The 17,926-nt window shown below is 38.6% G+C and overlaps 1 protein-coding gene across 1 annotated transcript in view; it reads left to right on the plus strand.

Annotated features, from left to right (window-relative positions):
• LRRC9 (leucine rich repeat containing 9) overlaps nt 1–17,926 on the plus strand; it is a 146,591-nt gene that overhangs the window by 29,119 nt on the left and 99,546 nt on the right. Inside the window, exons 9-12 of the mRNA XM_004371101.2 lie at nt 1,907–2,103; nt 3,011–3,142; nt 12,116–12,292; nt 12,611–12,728. Coding sequence (XP_004371158.1) covers nt 1,907–2,103; nt 3,011–3,142; nt 12,116–12,292; nt 12,611–12,728 — 624 coding nt within the window. The remainder of the gene's footprint in view (nt 1–1,906; nt 2,104–3,010; nt 3,143–12,115; nt 12,293–12,610; nt 12,729–17,926) is intronic.

The raw sequence follows: 17,926 nt of genomic DNA on the forward strand, positions 1-17,926 counted from the left end.
TCTGCGTTTTGCTTAATTTCCTTCCTAATTTCTTGAAGAGTTCTATATTTTAATCTTTTGTATTCTGCCTCTGGTAATTCCAAGAAATTTTCCTCCTCTGAAAGATTTCTAGATTCATTTTGGGAGCTTGCTGGAGCCATCATGGATTGCCTCTTTATGTGATTTGATATTGACTGTTGTCTGTGAGCCATCGATAAGTTGTTATATTTATTTATTTTATGTTTGCTTACTGTGTCCTAGCTTCTTTTTTTGTTTTGATATGCCCACATAGGCTGCTCGTATGAGCTAGTTTGATTATTGGCACCTTTGATGCTCTAACGTCCTGTCACCAGGTGGTTAGATCTGTTACTAGGTATCTGAGCTCAGGAGTTCGCCCACTCCTCCTGTATGGATTCAGCTCAGGTGCCCAGGTAGATAGCCTCCAGGTGTGTAGTGTAGGCTCTCCCTTACACTCCTAGACAGGTGTGGGTGATTGGTGTAGGCACAGGCATCTGGTTGCAACAGGGGGACACACTGTGGAGCAAGGCAGGGGCTGACGGCTGCCCCTGAGTGTCCAGGAGGAAGGCGTGTCCCTCTTCCTTAGAGCACATAGCTGGGTGGGTTTTGCATCCGGATTATGAGCACCTAATGCTGTTGGCTGTAAGGACTGGGGGGCACCTCTTATTCATGAGCCCCTCTCGCAGGTGGCTAGGTGGTATGGGTGGAGCCACCAGTCCTCAGGCCCCTGATGTCAGTAGGTTAAGACCCTGCTTAATAAGCAGAGCAGTGTCAAATGTCAAGAGCCTGCTACTTCACAGCTGAGACAGTTGAAGTTAGAGTTCTGGTATATACCCTGGTATACTGCGGTAATGAGGGCCTTCAGTATTGAGAAGGGCCCACACAAGTCTATGCACAGGGAAAGGCACTCAAGATCTGTGGATCTCTTATGCCTGTGCCTATGCAAAAGAGCTGTGCCTACCCTGGGTTCCTGGCTCAGGGGACCCGACAGTTTATTTTTTCCTCTGTTGGTTAATTTGTTCACTCTCCAAGGCAGGGAGAATGGCTCAGGGCGTGTGACAGATCCTTCTTCTGACCCAGGGTACTCGGCAATTGCTGAAGCTGGTCTGGGACCCAGTGCACAGCAGGGAGCGGGGAGGTAAATCGTAGAGAGGTTTTTCCCTGTGGGTGGTGTTTTTGATGCATGTGGTAAGCCGTACGCAAGTACTTATCTTTCGTGAAGGGCTGCTTCTCACTGTTTCTGGGTGGCCGTGTAGAGTCTCTGGTGCTGAGTCTCTCCCAGTGCGGAAAACGTGCCTCCCGAGCATGGCTGCTTGCCTGCCTCACCACTCACCCCCAAGTTGATCAGGCCTGAAGGACTCAGGCTCTCTCCCGATTAGGTCTGGCAACTCTTTGCTGCTTCCAAACTGTCTCTCTCTCCCCCTGCCACTCAGTCCAGTTCCTCAACTCTGCCTTTGATGTTCAGGGCTCCCAGATTTCCATATATAATCGAATTACATGTTTTTTTGGGTCTTTGTTGTAAGAGGGTCCACAGAAGCATCTGAGTGCTCTGCCATCTTGGCCCTGCCTCCGCTTCTATCATTTTCAATTGAGAGAATTGTCATGTTTGAAGTATGTAAGCTCATCAGTGGATCAAGAGAAATTGGCTGACTGAACTTGCGCCAAAGATGAATCACATGTTTGACCTGCTTTTATGAAATTTGTTCTACTTCTTACCTTAAATTTTTACTTTGTTGATTTAAATTAGTTATATATGTGGGTTGCAGTGAGTCAGAATTGACTTGATGGGGATGGGTTTTGTTTTTTAATATATGTAATAGATTGCATTAAAAAATTAATACCTGAATTCAGACTTTGCTTTTACTGTGTTTCATTTTAATTTTGCTCTCTGGTGCTTTGTTTTCAACAGTTGGAACGAGAACTGGCTGAACTTAAGGGATCTGGCAAATGGCACAGTGATAGATCCAATAACAGTAAAGTATCTGAACTCAAAAAATCAAACGGCTGTGAAACTGTCACAGAAGAACCAAGTCTTCAACAGAAGATATTGATAAAACTAAATGCCTTGAATGAAAGGATAGCATTCTGGAACAAAAAAATAGATGAGTATGTTTAATGAATGATCTAGTTGTTAAAATTTGAGATAAGAGGCCATCATTTGAGCTCATGTCCCTGTTTTCAGGAGTAGATTGCAATTATAGTATGATAACAGTAAACTAAAACATGAAATGTATTTCCAATCCAATTTTCTATTTACATATAGGTATCATTGATTCAAAGCTGGCATACAGTTTTTTGCAGAGACAGTTCTTAATTAGGACAAGAAGCTTCCCTCTGAGAGGCTTCCCATCACAGCACTCCTCTAATGCTTGCAAATGAAAAACATTAGAGCTGCTACTGGTGCAGAAGCTGACCATATAAATGAGACCAAGCAAATCATATACAGAATTGTCTGGAATCTTGTAGAAACATGCTCAGGTTTAGTATAGGAATGTAAAGCAAGGAGGCTTAGTAAGTTCAGAGAATTTTTCTATTTACTAAGGCACTAAGTGGATAAGTTGGTTTGCCCTGTAATAATACTGTCAATAATAATAGCTAATATTTATTGGGTTCTTACTCTTTGTCCAAACTGTTTGCTAAGAGCTTTACATGTATTTTGCATATAATCCTCAAAACAGCCTTTTGAGGTACAGGTAATGTTGTTATTGACTTTTTACTGAGCAAGCTGAGACATAAAAAGGTTAAGTGACTTTCTAAGATCTTAGAGCTGTAAATGGTGGAGCCAGGATGGTTTTCTAACCCTCACAAATTCTGAGATTAACAAAATTTGAGGTAATTTTAATTGCCAAAAAATAGAATGTTTTTTACTTGGTTTTATTGTTAACACCACACTTTCTTTATCCACTGAGATAGCCTTGTATGTCAACATAAGTTAAAAAAGAATCTATCATGAATTTTCGTGTTATGATCTTTAAATCATTCTAAATGGTTTTATATATTTTTTATTCAATAGAATTGAAGCTGTTTATCATATTGAAGGAAAGCAAAAGAAGAGAAGTCATGGCTTATTGATCCCATTTTTGTTAATTGAGTTGGAGACTGTGGGAAATATCCATTTTGAGGAAGGCACTCGATCTGATGACTGGTAAATCTGTTTGAAATTTAGTTATCACTTTAAAAATAATTTTAAGTGCTTAGAATCGTCAACCAAAATATCAATTTGTAAAATTTTTCGATGTCCTACTTTTAAAACACTTCTCATGTAGAGTATTTATTCACTGAAAATTGGTAGTTATCTGTTTTACCACCTGTACATATCTGTTTTTACATTGCTCTGAGCTAACCTTAAAAATGTCCTAATGGTATTTCATTGCTGTTTACCCAATTTTCCTTAGCCTGAGAGCAAAATATAATTTAGAAAAAAAAAATAGTTCATGGTCAAGTATTAATTTTTATGTATGTTTGTACTGTTTCTGGAGTGGGTGTAGCAGTAAATCATGAATATGGGGTGAGAAGCTAGGACAGGAGAAATTCCAAAGCAGGATTGGCAAGAACAGGTTGCTAACATAGGAAGAGGCTGCCTGGCAAATCTCTTTGGGAGTTCATGGTCAAAGTGGAACCAGTTGTCTAGAGCTACACAGAGTCAGGATGCACATGGAAACTATGGGTTAGAGTAAGGTATACCCTTAAACCAGGAATTCAAGTCAAAAGCCTATTTAGACAAAAATGGAGAGAACCACCAGAAACAGAAGCAGGAAGCAGACATCCATACTTCAGAATCAAGACCTACTGGTAGAAACAAGGAAGTGGCTGCATTGTCTTAACTAGAGCACACAACCAAATAACTGATCCAAAAAAAAAAAATTGAAAAAAAAGAAACCATTGCCAAATAAAATCACTAATTATGACTGTCATGTTTCTAGAATCCTTGTCTCAAAATTAAAGAGCCCATGAAATAGCCAGAGATTGCCCTAGAGCCATGCTTGGGTGTGCATAGATGCACCAGGAGTCACGTGAAGCTATAGAATGGACTGGGCATCTCACCTTGGAGCATAATTTTACTCAGTCAGTGTTGAAACAAACACTCATTTTTATGGAGTAGAATGAAATACTTGCATTAACTTTATTGAAAAAAAAGTGTGATTATTATGGATTACTTTAAACCAAGCCCCCTGATTTCTATTAGATGTGGCTTTTTACTCACCTCTGTGAGTAAAAGCTTCTCAAGGGCCTTAGGGGTATTTGGGTGGAAAAGTATGAGAAGCACGGCCCAAGAAAGAAAGAGACCTTTTAAAATACTTTCTTTTGTATCAGTACATTTATTTGCCCAGCAATTACCACTGTTTGCCCAGCAATTACCACTGTTTGCCTTACTACAATAGTTGATTTTTGCATACCAAGATATAAAAGCCATTTACCCCAGTTCCCATGTAAATAAGTAAAGGCCTTGATTTTTTTCAAGTGCAAAAATTGAATGGTGTCTCTCTCTGCAGGGTTCACAAATAATTTTCCAGCCTTTCATTTATTTTTTATCATTTGTGACTTTTTCACTTACTGCTAAGGAAGCCCTTTACAAAACAAGCAGATTGGGGGGGGTGGGGGGTGGGGGTGCACGTTAAAGCAGAATAAATAAAAAGCCATTTAGATAACTATGTCAGCCTGGTAGTAAACTTCTAGATCACTTTGATTGACTTTGATAAGCATTAACAATTGTTTATTTGGTTTTAATAAGAACAACCTTGATCCATTTTAAGGAGAAAATCAAGTATATGTTGGCAGGATTTCAAGGACTGCTTTTTATTTTTAGTGCGCTTACAAGCCTGGCCACCTTAGCTGTGATCTTTTATGTATGTTAAGAAATAACTACTAAAGTGCTTAAATTGCTATGTGCTGCATTTCTAGTTGTTTCATTTAAACACTGACTTCTCTTTTATTAATTTTTTTTAAAGCCAAGAGTTTATCATTTAAATAAAAATACTTTAGTAGAGCTAGGGCTCAAATATAAAGGTTTTCTATCAAAACAGCCTTTGTTTATTTCTTTAGCAAAAGAACATTGTGAATTTCTAATTGTATGTCATTCAGTATTTCTTAACTTTGTTTCTTTGATGAAATACAATGATTATTGTATTTTTCAGTTTTAAATAATCCGTATTTTATAGAAACTTGCTAGTTGAGTAGATTATTGCCACTATAGCATTATCATTATAGACTCATATTATTTACCTGTGTATTGTCAGTTGAGTTACCCATTGACATCAGACAACATTTATCAAGTGGGGACTCCAAAGCATAAAAGATGCTGTCATTTTGCTTCAGAAGCTTTCAACCTGGTTATAGATACAGGGCATTTACAATTAAAAAACAAACAAAAAAAAAAAACTTTAAAGCACCACAAAACAATATGTAAGTGACTTTATGAGCTTCTTGTGGATAGATATGATGTTCCATGCACCTTATAAGTCATAACATTTAGCACAGGGCTGGATTCATAGCTCAATAGATAATTACTAATTGAAGTTTCTATATCACTTTGTAGTGTATATAGTGACTATAATGTAGACAGTGTGTATAATGACTCAGTTGTTAATCAACTGTAAATATGCGTGTATATAAAGATGTCAGGCTGTACTGTTGCAGGGAGCTACAGCAGCAGAAACTTCTTGTTTTATACGGAAAAGATACTGATTTAAGTCAATGAGTCAGGTAATAGTAATTATTAATACTTTGTTTAGGATTGGTGGCACATTAGTTAAGAGCTCAGGCTGCTAACCAAAAGGTCAGCAGTTCGAATCCAGTAGCCACTCCTTGGAAACCCTATGGGCAGTTCAACTCTGTCCTGTAGGGTTGCTGTGAGTCAGAATTAACTCGACAGCAACGGGTTTTTGGTTGGTTTTTTGTTTGTTTAGGATTACGAAATGTATTTTAATAGGTTTGATTAGCTCCACCCATTTAAAAACATGTGCATTCTACATTTGCTAAATAAATGCATCATTTGTATATTGATGAACATTTGTAGGCATCTCTTTCTGTACGTGAAGATTTTAGTCAGTGATCCATGGCACCACTGTGGATGCTTACACATTCGAGTCCTGATGACCTCTGCAGTATTTGATGCTGTTCTCCATTCCTTCCTTGTAATTTCACCTCTCTTGTTTTTCGTACTTCTACATTTTCTATTTTCATTTTACACTCTTTCTTAGCAGCCTCTTCTACGCCTACACATTCACAAATTGCTTATAGTTACAACCTCTCTCCTAGACTTCAGTTATGAATTTCTGACAGTTGTTGTTGTTGTTAGGTGCTGTCGAGTCGGTTCCAACTCATAGTGACCCTATGCACAACAGAACGAAACACTCCCCGGTCCTGCACCATCCTCACAATTGTTGCTATGCTTGAGCCCATTGTTGCAGCCACTGTGTCATTCAATCTTGTTGAGGGTCTTCCTCTTTTTCGCCAACCCTCCATTTTTCCAAGCATGATGTCCTCCAGGGACTGGTTCCTGCTGATAACATGTCCAAAGTATGTGAGGTGTCGTCTCGCCATCCTTGCTTCTAAGCAACATTCTGACTGTACTTCTTCCAAGACAGATTTGTTCATTCTTCTGGCAGTCCATGGTATATTCAGTATTCTTCGCCAACACCACAATTCAAAGGTGTCAGTTCTTCTTTGGTCTTCCTTATTCATTGTCCAGCTTTCGCATGCATATGAGGCAATTGAAAATCCCATGGCTTGGGTCAGGTGCACCTTAGTCCTCAAGGTGACGTCTTTGCTTTTGAACACTTTAAAGAGGTCTTTTGCAGCCAGTTTGCCCAATGCAGTGTGTCTTTTGATTTCTTTCCTGTTGCTTCCATGGATGTTGATTATAGATCCAAGAAAAATGAAATCTGGATGTCCAGCTGGCAAGGTAAACTCAACACATTCAAAAGGGAACTCAGCTGTGAAGTAATGGGACATATAATGGAGTTAAAGTCAGAAAGCCTAAGTTTAAACTCTATGTGTATGATCGTAAATCAATTAGTTAACTTGTCTGAACCTCATCTGTAAAATGAGAAAAAAAAATCTACCATAAAAGGTTACTGGTGTATTAGACACGATAATGTGAAATAGAACTAAATAATTAGTTCTTAATTTTTATGTTTTTGTTTTCATCTTCCTGCTCACAAACCACCCCTTCCTTCTGATTCCCTCATTCCTGTCCAGGCTCAAGAAACCCTGAAGCCATTCCTAACTCCATTCTCTCCCTCAATGTCCATATCCAAGGAGGTGCCAAGACCCACAGCTTCTCCTCTGTAATGTCTCTTGCATTCTGTCCCTTCTGTCCATTGTGACCTCCACACAGGCATTCATAACCCCCACCTAGACTATTGGTACAACACCTAGCACAGTGCCTGCATGTAGGAGGCACTTAGTATTCATTAATCAATGAATATAGGTTCCTAAATGGTCTCCCATATGATCCCTGTTGGCATGCTTCCTATGCAGAGAGCACTCCGTTAAAATAATAAAAAACCTTATGGTAGCTGCCTGTTACCTTCCAAATTTCATTCAAACTCTTCACTCCAATATTCAGCGTCCTCCACTGTATGGTCTCTAAACTATCCTAACTCCTTTCAAACCTCGTCTGAGTCAGATAAACTGTGTACCTCACTGCTCTCAGAACATAGTTGGTACTTCACCACTCAAGTGGTTTTGTTTGTTCAGCTTCCTTTACCCAGAATGCCATTATATTCACCACTGTCATTCCACCACTGTCTGTCAAAACTTGCTTTTTCTTCAAGGCTCACATCAAGAGCCACTCTTCTGTGAGACATGTTCTTATCATCTCCTTCAGATATGCTTATTATTGTTTTTTAATCTTCATAGTCTGAAATGTATCTCTCCTATTCTCTGTTATAGTTTTGCTTATCCTTGTTCAACTCTTTTCATCCCAATTGGTTTATAAACTCAGTGAAGATAGAGACTAACATTTTTAGTTTGTTCATTTGTTCAGCACACATCCACTAAGCTTCTTTATGGGCCAGATGCTGTGTTAGATGCTAGAGGTAAAAGTGAAATGAGACATGGTTCCTGCCCTAATCAAGCCTGTGTTCTGGTGGGGGAGACTATGTTATCAAAACAGTAATAGATTCTAGGATAATTGTGTGTATGGAGAATCAGAACATTTAAAGCAGAATAGGGGTTTACAGAAAATTTTATGGAAGTGAGGACACTTGAGGAAGGTGCCTTGATCTGAGTTTTGAAGTGAGGACCCCAAAGCAGATAGAAGTTAACTATGCAAAGAATTGGGGGAAGGACTTTCCAGAAGAGGGAAATAGCACATTCAAAGGTATATAAATAGTGTAATACATTTGGGGAACTACCAGTAGTTTCACATGAGAGGGGTTTGATTATTAAGGGCTGGTGAGCTAGGCTGGTAGTTTGAATTTTGCCCCTAAAGGCAAAGTTAAGGTGTGGCAGATTTATATATTATTTTATATTAATTCCCAGAGAGTCATCATTTCAGATTCACACTAAAAAACTGCATATACCTCGGGCCAGTAATGACACGCTCTCAAGTAGCACATTTTCAGCAGTGCTGTGGGGAGTTGTCATCCTCTATGAGGTACTGATAATATTGAAAGTTGCAGTACATCTCTGTCATCATAAATCTAGTTCTCCCTCCTCCAGCAGTATACCAGCACTCTGTGAATGATGTGTTCTCATCCCCAGTATGGCCAGGTGACTGAATCTTAGTGATTAATTACTTTACTTCTGTGTCCCCAGATAGCACAGAGTCCATGCCCTCTTATCACTAGGGTTTCCTATATCCAGGGCTTAAGGAGCCCTGGTGGCACAAATGGTTAAGCGCTCGGCTGCTAACTGAAAGGCTGACAGTTCAAACCCACCCAGCAGCTCTGCAGAAGAAAGACCTGGTGATCTGCTTCTGTAACGATTATAGGCAAGAAAACCCTATGGGAGGTAGTTCTACTCTGTCACATGGGGTCACTATGAATCGGAATCAGTTCAGTGGCACTCAGCAACAACAGCAGCAGGAATTCCATGTGAGGTAGGACTCAGCTACTGGGGACTGGGCAAAGAAAAGCTCCATGGAAGGATCATACCCCATGGAGTTTCCCTGTACCCATTACTGGTCCCTGCATTCCTGGGGGACTGTACTAAAAGCTAGTCATTGTCCATTCATCACTTCCACTAACTTTTGGGAACTCTCAAACCCTACAAAAATGTCCACTATGTAACTTAAACCTTATCCAAAATGGCTATAGCACTAATTTCTACCTGAGAGTTTCAGTGGTTGCAGGACGTGTTGTTTAGGGAGACTTGACTGATTTAGCACCAGCAAATGATCCCTCTATAGGAGGGAAAGCAAGTTTCTCACACCAGATGTTGATGTGACTGTTTAGCCATAGCTCTAAACAAGTTAGTAGACATCGTGCTGGACTGCAACACTATTTTTATCTGTCTTCTCTGTCAAGACTGTGAGCTCCTCTGGAATTAGTATGGTTCAGACAGCAAACTTTTCCACTCTAAAGGAGAAGTAATCGGGCAACTCCTGGTTGCAGTGGTTCAGTCTTTGCTAGCAAAAAAGGCAGATACTCTAAGTTAGGAGCTCAGATTCTAGACTCAGGGAGAGACTACCCATCAGGAAGCTTACCTTTGTGATCATAGCTCACACCCAGGTTCAGGCCCTAGTTGATTATGTAGGTGAGAACCTAGACATCTCATCAAAGGCAAATGTATCCTGTGTAGGATCACTTACTTTCTTCTCAAATTGATCCATTTTCTGATCCCATCTTAATCTAAATTCTGTGCTACTTTAAGATAGGGCCAGAATTATTGCGAGCATGGCCAGGTGAAGGCAGCAGAGAGTAACGGAGCACTTCAGTTCTTCTTGAATTCTTCACATACTTGGTTCTTGCTTCTTCTCTAGTTCTTAGCTCAAGTATCTTCTCTGAAAGGTCTTCCCTGAGACCATATCTAAAGTAGCCCACTCCATTCTCTACTCTGACCTTCTCTTTCTTAAAAACACTTATAAGTTTAGAAATTGTTTTATTTATGTCTTTGTTTATTTTTGGTCTACCCTCTTGGAATCTAGGCTCCATGAGAGCAGGGACTCTTTCTCCTTCATTTTTATATCTCTAGTTGGGAAGTTATTGCAATGGTTCAGCTGAGAGACAATGGTGAATTGAACTAGGGTGGTAACGGTGGTGTTGATGAAACTTGGTTGTATTCAGGAAATATTTTAGATGTAGAGCCAAATAGACGGCTGAAAAATTGGATATTGGTGAGAAAGAGAGAAGAAGCAAGGATTATTCTTGGGTTTTTAACCTAAGTTACCAATTAGATGATGGTCCCATGGACTGCGATGGAGAATACTCAGGAGGAGCAGGTTTGGGGACAGGTGTTGAATAAATTAGTTGGAGAGGACTATTATATATACAAGTGGCTATATCAAATAGGCAGTTGGATATTCAAGTCTGGCTGTATCTAGCTAAGTTGGTGTTTTATAATCATATGATACTAGGTGTGACTGCAAGTTCTTTGTTTGGTGAGGCAGCACAAAAACACTTGGATAAATGAAAGGCAGGCTCATTAGTTACAGCTCCAAACCAGAGAAGACTACCAAGCAGGGCCACACAGGGTGTTATACCCAGGGACAGGGTAACAGCAAGCTGGAATTGTGGGAGATGTCTTCTGTATGGCAAACAGTTTGGGGTTAGATAGGTTTCACAGGCTTCATGGGGATTTGGTATTTTGAACAATTCTGCAGGTTCAGGGGCATAGGGGCTGTCCCTAGTTGTTTGGTACCAGGCCTTGAGGCAATAGGACAGGTACATAGTGGCCCCATCTTGTGAGAGCCCAATAAATGAACAGGTTGGACTGTAGACTGACTGGACTCCAGCCAGGGCCTCAAAACTGGATCAAAACAGTATTTCAAGAAAAAAAACTATGTTACAGTTGAGTAGCAATCAACGTTGGAAATAAAATGTTGAAATTTATATGTATAAAGCCAAGGTATCAGGGGAAAGTACTCATGGAAACAAAAGGAGAGCCAAAGATTGATCCCTGGGGTGCTCCAACATTTAGAAGTCCTGTATAAAGAAAACCATTAGGGAGCAGCCAATAAGAGGAAAGCCAGGAATATGTAGTTTCCCTATAACCAAAAAACAAAAGTATTTCAGGTAGGGAGAATTGCTCAACCAACATAGCTTTTAGTCAGAATAAATATATAATAAATAATAAAAATGCTCATTATTTTTTATGTTTCAAAATTGAGCATCTCTTTTAGTGATTGAATAAATCTTCTCTATTTGAATGAAGGAGAAAAGACCTCTGGTGATCTGCTCCCATAAAAATTTCAGCTTAGGAAGCCCTATGGGGCAGGTCTCTTCTCTCCTGTAGATCGCTGTCTTAGTCATCTAGTGCTGCTATAACAGAAATACCACAAGTGGATGGCTTTAACAAAGAGAAGTTTATTCTCTCATAGTCCAGTAGGCTACAAGTCCAAATTCAGGGTGTCAGCTCCAGGAAGGTCCTTGTGATGCATCAATCTTCTCTTGGTCTGGGAGCATCTCAGCACAAGAACCTCAGGTCCAAATGATGGGCTCTGCTCCCAGCACTGCTGTCTTGGTTTTGTGAGGTTCCCATGTGTCTCTGCTTCCTTCTCTCTTTTATATCTCAAAAGAGATTGGATTAAGACGCTATCTAATCTTGTAAACCTCATCAATATAACCTCCTCATAGTGATAAAGTTTACAACACAAAAGGAAATCACATATAACCTCATCATAGTGATAGAGTTTACAACACATAAGGAAATCACATCAGGTTTACAAAATGGTACACAATCATACAATACTGGGAATCATGACCCAGCCAAGTTGACAGATAATTTTAGGGGATACAATTTAATTGATAACAATCGCTATGAGTCTGAATCAACTTGGTGGCACACAACAACATTTGAACCAAAACAAAGTTATTATGTGACTATATATCTTTAGGAAAAACACAAAATCTGAGCTTTAACTTTTAAATTTTATTACGTATAACTTTGTGTTCTTCAACATATTAAGGAAAATATGTCATTCTCTTTGCATATATTCTGTATTCCCATATAGGTTTAATTCCTGTTATGAATTAATTCTGTCACGGTTTTGTACTTGGGACTTCAGAATGTATGGCATTACAGGAGTGAAAGTAAAACGTGTCATTAAAGTTAACAACCGTATTCTGAGACTAAAATTTGAAGACAAATTCCAGAAGTTTTTGGACAATGAAGATATGCATGATTCAGAGTAAGAATTTAGATTTTATAAGGAATATCTTTACGAAGTTCAATTTTATTTTATTAAAAAAAAAAGTCTGTTTTAAAAGTTTACAATATTGAAAATGCACCCTGTTAGTAAACATTTCCTTTACATGCATCTCTTATGGCTAGTATGACCTCATTGGGCCTCTTTTTGAGAGTGGAGAGGAGTGGAGGTATTAATGATGATGATGGCATATCTGATGTAAATGGAAAATATTACAAGCAGGACAGATGGTCACCTTACGTATGGTTAAGATTTTATAAAATCAATTCTAAAATTTTCTCTATTTCAATTATTTTTAAGGAGCTATCGAAAGATGCTGGAATGCCTTTTTTATGTTTTTGATCCCGAAGTTACCGTGAAGAAAAAGCATCTATTGCAAATACTTGAAAAAGGATTCAAAGAGAATGAAACAAGCAAGGTAGCGTAAATTGTTTTTTAGACTAATGCATTCTTCCTAATGATTAAAGCTTTGCCACTGGCTCCAATCATTTTATCTGTATTTATAGCAAACTTCTGCTGTTTCACATAAAGCTTATTGTTGTCATAGAAAGCATAGTATCTTCCCTCTTTAGATTCTACCAAGGTAAGTCTGTTAATGACTCTATTTGCCTCACTCTGCTTAATCTTTCTTGGCATCTTATTTTTAAAATCTACTTCTTTAATCTGTTATAAATATGTTATAAGTCTTTAATATGTTATAAACTCTCTGGAATCTTCTCCATCTTGAAGAAATCCATTCATTTAACTCTGCTGAGTTTTCTAGCTATCAGCCTGTTTTTCTCTTTCCTTTCACTGCCACCATTTTTAATTCTCTGCTTTATTATCCCCACCTTGCTGCTGACATTACTTATCCCTAGTTACTCTTGATCTCCAAAATATTCAATCAACCTCTCTCAGTTCCACCCTCTTGGTGAGACAACCATATTACACTGGTATAGAGCAGTACTACCTAGCCCTTTTTTACATCATGGCACACATAAAACAATAATATTACTGCATTTGAACCCTGGCTTTATCACTCACCAGCTATGTGAAGCTGGTGAGTGGTAGAATGAAGATAATAATAGTATCTACTTCACAGAATTGGTGTTAGTATTTAGTGAAATAATGTATGAAAAAGTTCTTAGACCAGTGCCTGGCACATAGAAAATGTTGATAAGTTTTACCATTATTGTCTAAAACATTTGATGCACTTGACTGCTCTCTCCTTTTTGAAACTCTCCATATCATCCATGATAATGTGCTGTCATTACGCTCCTCTCTTGTCGATTGTCCTGTTTGTCTCCTTTTTCTTCATCTTACCTGTAACATGAGAATCCCACAAAATTAAAGTTTCCTTTCGTGCCTTTTTTCTCCACACACCATCAATTACTCTCATTGTTAAGATCCTAGAAATGGGAACATAAATGACTAGAAAATTACGTGTAGTATATAGAAGATCAGGTAAGCTAGATTTCTATGCTATCATGTTCACAGAATGAGTAAAGGTAAACACTTAGGTTCCGCATTGTTTGAGATATGGGTTCTGATTAAAAAGAAAAATTATCGCAAACAGTGTAGAAGAGAGGTTTGGCTTAAGTTTGTGGGTCTTTGTAAGGCAGAGGGCTGACTAGAGTAGAGAAGAAGAAACTTTGACTGGAAGACATTTGAGGTTGAGTCCACCTCTAGGCTGAAGAGGAGGATAACCTGAATATTGAGGGTGGAAGAGTATGGATTCTTGACTAAATCTGCTTACGTGGCTCAAGTTTATACCTATCAGATATTTTCTTTGCTACCCAAGGATTTAGACTTAGCCATAAGGAGTATCATTCTTTCCCTTTTGGCCTTCTCCAGAACCTGCATTTTCAGCCAGCCTATCTCCTGATCTCTACTCTGACACCCACAGCTGCCATTTCTATGTGGCTAATCTGTCTTATCTTCTTATACCACATGTCTAAAACCAGCCTTTAATCTTTTGCCCATAAGCAACTCTTTCCCAGCCTTCTTTCTTTAATTCTACTAACAATGCTGTCATTCCCTCCCTAATCATTTACTATTTCTAGTAACTCTTCCTTTACCATATTACTTGAATTCTTTCTTTCCCTCCCTATTCCCATTGTCTGCTGCCACTTTATTCCCTTGGAACATTCCTTCTAAATCTTTGTTAGTAGTTTCTCAGCAGGCAACCCTGCCCTTGGTTACACTCTCTTTTCCTTCCATCTTTTCCAGTACAGGCTGATGAATCTTTCCTAAAACGTTACCTTCATTGTGCACATTGCGTTTTGCCCATGATGAGAAACCTTCAGTAATTCCCCTATTATGTACAATAATGAAGTCCAAATTGCTCTGCCTGGCATTTAAGGCCTCTTACTTATATTTGGGAACATGGAATTAAGTGGCCAAATGAAGTATGTACTTGTGTAATTCTCCTAAACACACCTCAGTGCCATGCTTCCTTTTGATGAAATGCTGTCTTCTGCTTTTTCCCTGTGGCAAACTTACTCAGCTCCAGGGCTTTCTCCTCTGTGAAGTCTTTATTGAATTCGTAAACAGTAGAAACTCTCTTACCTAGTTTTCAGGTTAATCAAAAAGTCAATTAAAATTAGAAACTATAAACAAATGATTTACTTAATAAACCTTTTATTATAACTTAAATCATAAATTTACATTCGTTTGTCAGTCTTTTTATGTAGGGCCAAAGCCTTTGAGTATGATACTGGAACTCTGGGTAGTCTTTCTTGCATCAGCTACAACTATATTGCAGATTAATTTTGGTTTCTTTAAAGTTGAACATGAACTTAACGATTATTGCGAAGCAATTTGAGTGCAAGAATCAATCTGGTTTATGTAACCCCCTTGCCACCAACAAACTTTTGCATTTAACGCACCTACACACACAGCTCGAGAAGACAAAGTAAAGTATTATGGGGAAATATGCAAAGACCTGGAGTTAGAAAACCAAAAAGGAAGAACATTCTCAACATTTCTTAAGCTGAAAGAACTGAAGAAAAATTCAAGCCTCAAGTTGCAATATTGAAGGATTCTATGAGCAAAATATTGAACAATGCAGGAAATGTCAAAGGAGGGTAGGGGAATACACAGAGTCATTATACTGGAAAGAATTGGTCGACATTCAACCATTTCATGAGGTAGCATATAATCAAGAATCAATTGGTATTGAAGGAAGAAGTCCAAGCTGCTTGAAGGCATTGGTGAAGAACAAGTGTCCAGAAATTGACGGAATACCAACTGAGATGTTTCAACGAACGGATGCAGTGCTGGAAACGTCCACTCGTCTATGCCAAGAAATTTGGAAGACAGCTACCTGGCCAACTAACTGGAAGAGGTCCGTATCTGTGCCCATTCCAAAGAGAGGTGATCCAACAGAATGCAGAAATTATCGAACAATATCATTAATATCACACCCAAGTAAAATTTTGCTGAAGATAATTCAAAATCGGTTGCAAGGGTACATCAACAGGGAACTGCCAGAAATTCAAGCTAGATTCAGAAGAGGACGTAGAATGAGGAATATCATTGCTCATGTCAGATGGATCCTGGCTGAAAGCAGAGAATACCAGAAAGATGTTTACCTGTGTAAACATTTATAGACTATGCAAAGGCATTCGACTGTGTGGATCATAACAAATTATGGATGGCATTGCAAAGAATGGAAATTCAAGAACACTTAAGTGTGCTCGTGCAGAACCTGTACATAGACCAAGAGACAGTTGTTTGAACAGAACAAGGGGATACTGCATAGTTTAAAATCAAGAAATGTATGTGTCAGGGTTGTATCCTTTCACCATACTTATTTAGTCTGTATGTGAGCAAATAATCCAAGAAGCTGGACTGTATGAACAAGAACATGGCATCAGGTTTGGTGGAAGACTCATTAACAACCTGCAATATGCAGATGACACAACCTCGCTTGCTGAAAGCAAAGAGAACTGGAAGCATTTAGATTCAAAGATCAAAGACTACAGTATGAATTATACCTCAACATAAAACAAAAATCCTCACAACTGGACCAATAAGCAACATCATGATAAATGGAAAAATTACTGAAGTTGTCAAGGATTTCATTTTTCTTGGATCCACAATCAATGCCCTTGGAAGCAGCAGTCAAGAAATGAAATGACATATTGCATTGGGCAAATCTGCTGCAAAAAACCTCTTTAAAGTGTTGAAAAGCAAAGATGTCACTTTGAGGACTAAGATGCGCCTGACCCAAACCATATTTTCAGTTGCCTCATATGTATGGGAAAGCTGGACAATGAATACAGGGAAGACCAAAGAACTGGTGCCTTTGAATTATGGTATTGGCAAAGAATGTTGAGTGTACCACAGACTGCCAGAAGAACGAACAAGTCTGTCTTGGAAGAAGTACAGCCAGAGTGCTGCTTGGAAGCGATGGCAAGACTTCATCTCACATACTTCGGACATGTTATCAGGAGGGGCTAGTCCCTGGAGAAGGACATCATGCTTGGTAAGGTAGAGGGTCAGCGAAAAAGAGGAGGATGACCCTCGACAAGATGGATTGACACAGTTGGTGCAACAATGGGCTCAAACATAGCAACCATTGTGAGGATGCCACAGGACCGGGAAGTGTTTTGTTCTGTTGTACATAGGGTACAACAGAGTTGGAACAGAGTCAACGGCACCTAACAACAACAACACAGATACATTGACAGAAGGTTTAGTGATTAGCCTTCATTGAGTCTTACCAAAGTTTTCCACTTAGTTTTCTTAGAAATAACTCTTGTTCTTTCTCATATTCCATTGCTTTATGTAATGTACATAATTTCATTAACAAGTACAACTGACCTAAAAAGTTTGCAGACAAAATGAACTGATTCTTGGTAAGCATACAGTACAGCTGGGTGGAATAGAAGTACATCAGTGTTTTAAAAAATACCCTTATCCTGAACTATCACTAGACTGTGGGTTATAGAGAGAGTGGAAAATACTGGTTAATCTTGCAGTTTGGTTAAGTGAGGATTGATTACAAGAGATCAGTTGAGAATTTTTATTGTAGGGCATTTGTTATATTGAAATGTAATCATTTGTGTGCATTTCCTTACTAGCCTTTGAGGACAGGGACTTTGAGAATAATTTCTCAATAGAAATCTGATGAATGAATGGATGGTCTGTTGGGTAGGTGGATGAATGACAATCACACCTACTTTTGTACCTCATATGTTCCTCCTTTGAAAAATACTTTCCTTTTAGTTTTCTGCTTATTTGAATTATATCTAATCTTTAAGGCCTAGTCATGATCCGATTTTCTCTACAAACTCTTTCCTATTCACTTCAGTTAAAAAGTATATTTTATTTAATACATCTTTTGATGGCGTGTATGTTTAATTATTGAGTATAATTCCTGTCTTTCGAGAACCAAGACTATGCTGTAGCCTCACAGTGCCATGCATATAGGTTGTATCCAGTGAATATTTAATGATGTTTATTGGAAGTCTGAGGTAACTTACTGGAATGTGGAATTTGTGGTCATATGAGCCACATTTAATTTTTTTTTTTAATTGTACTGCAGGTGAAGGCTTACAGAACAAATAGTTTCTCATGAAACAGTAGTACACATATTGTTTTATGACATTGGTTAACAAGCCCACAACATGT

Source organism: Trichechus manatus, unplaced genomic scaffold (assembly GCF_000243295.1).
Source record: "Trichechus manatus latirostris isolate Lorelei unplaced genomic scaffold, TriManLat1.0 scaffold00010, whole genome shotgun sequence".
NCBI classification, from domain to species: Eukaryota; Metazoa; Chordata; class Mammalia; order Sirenia; family Trichechidae; genus Trichechus; species Trichechus manatus.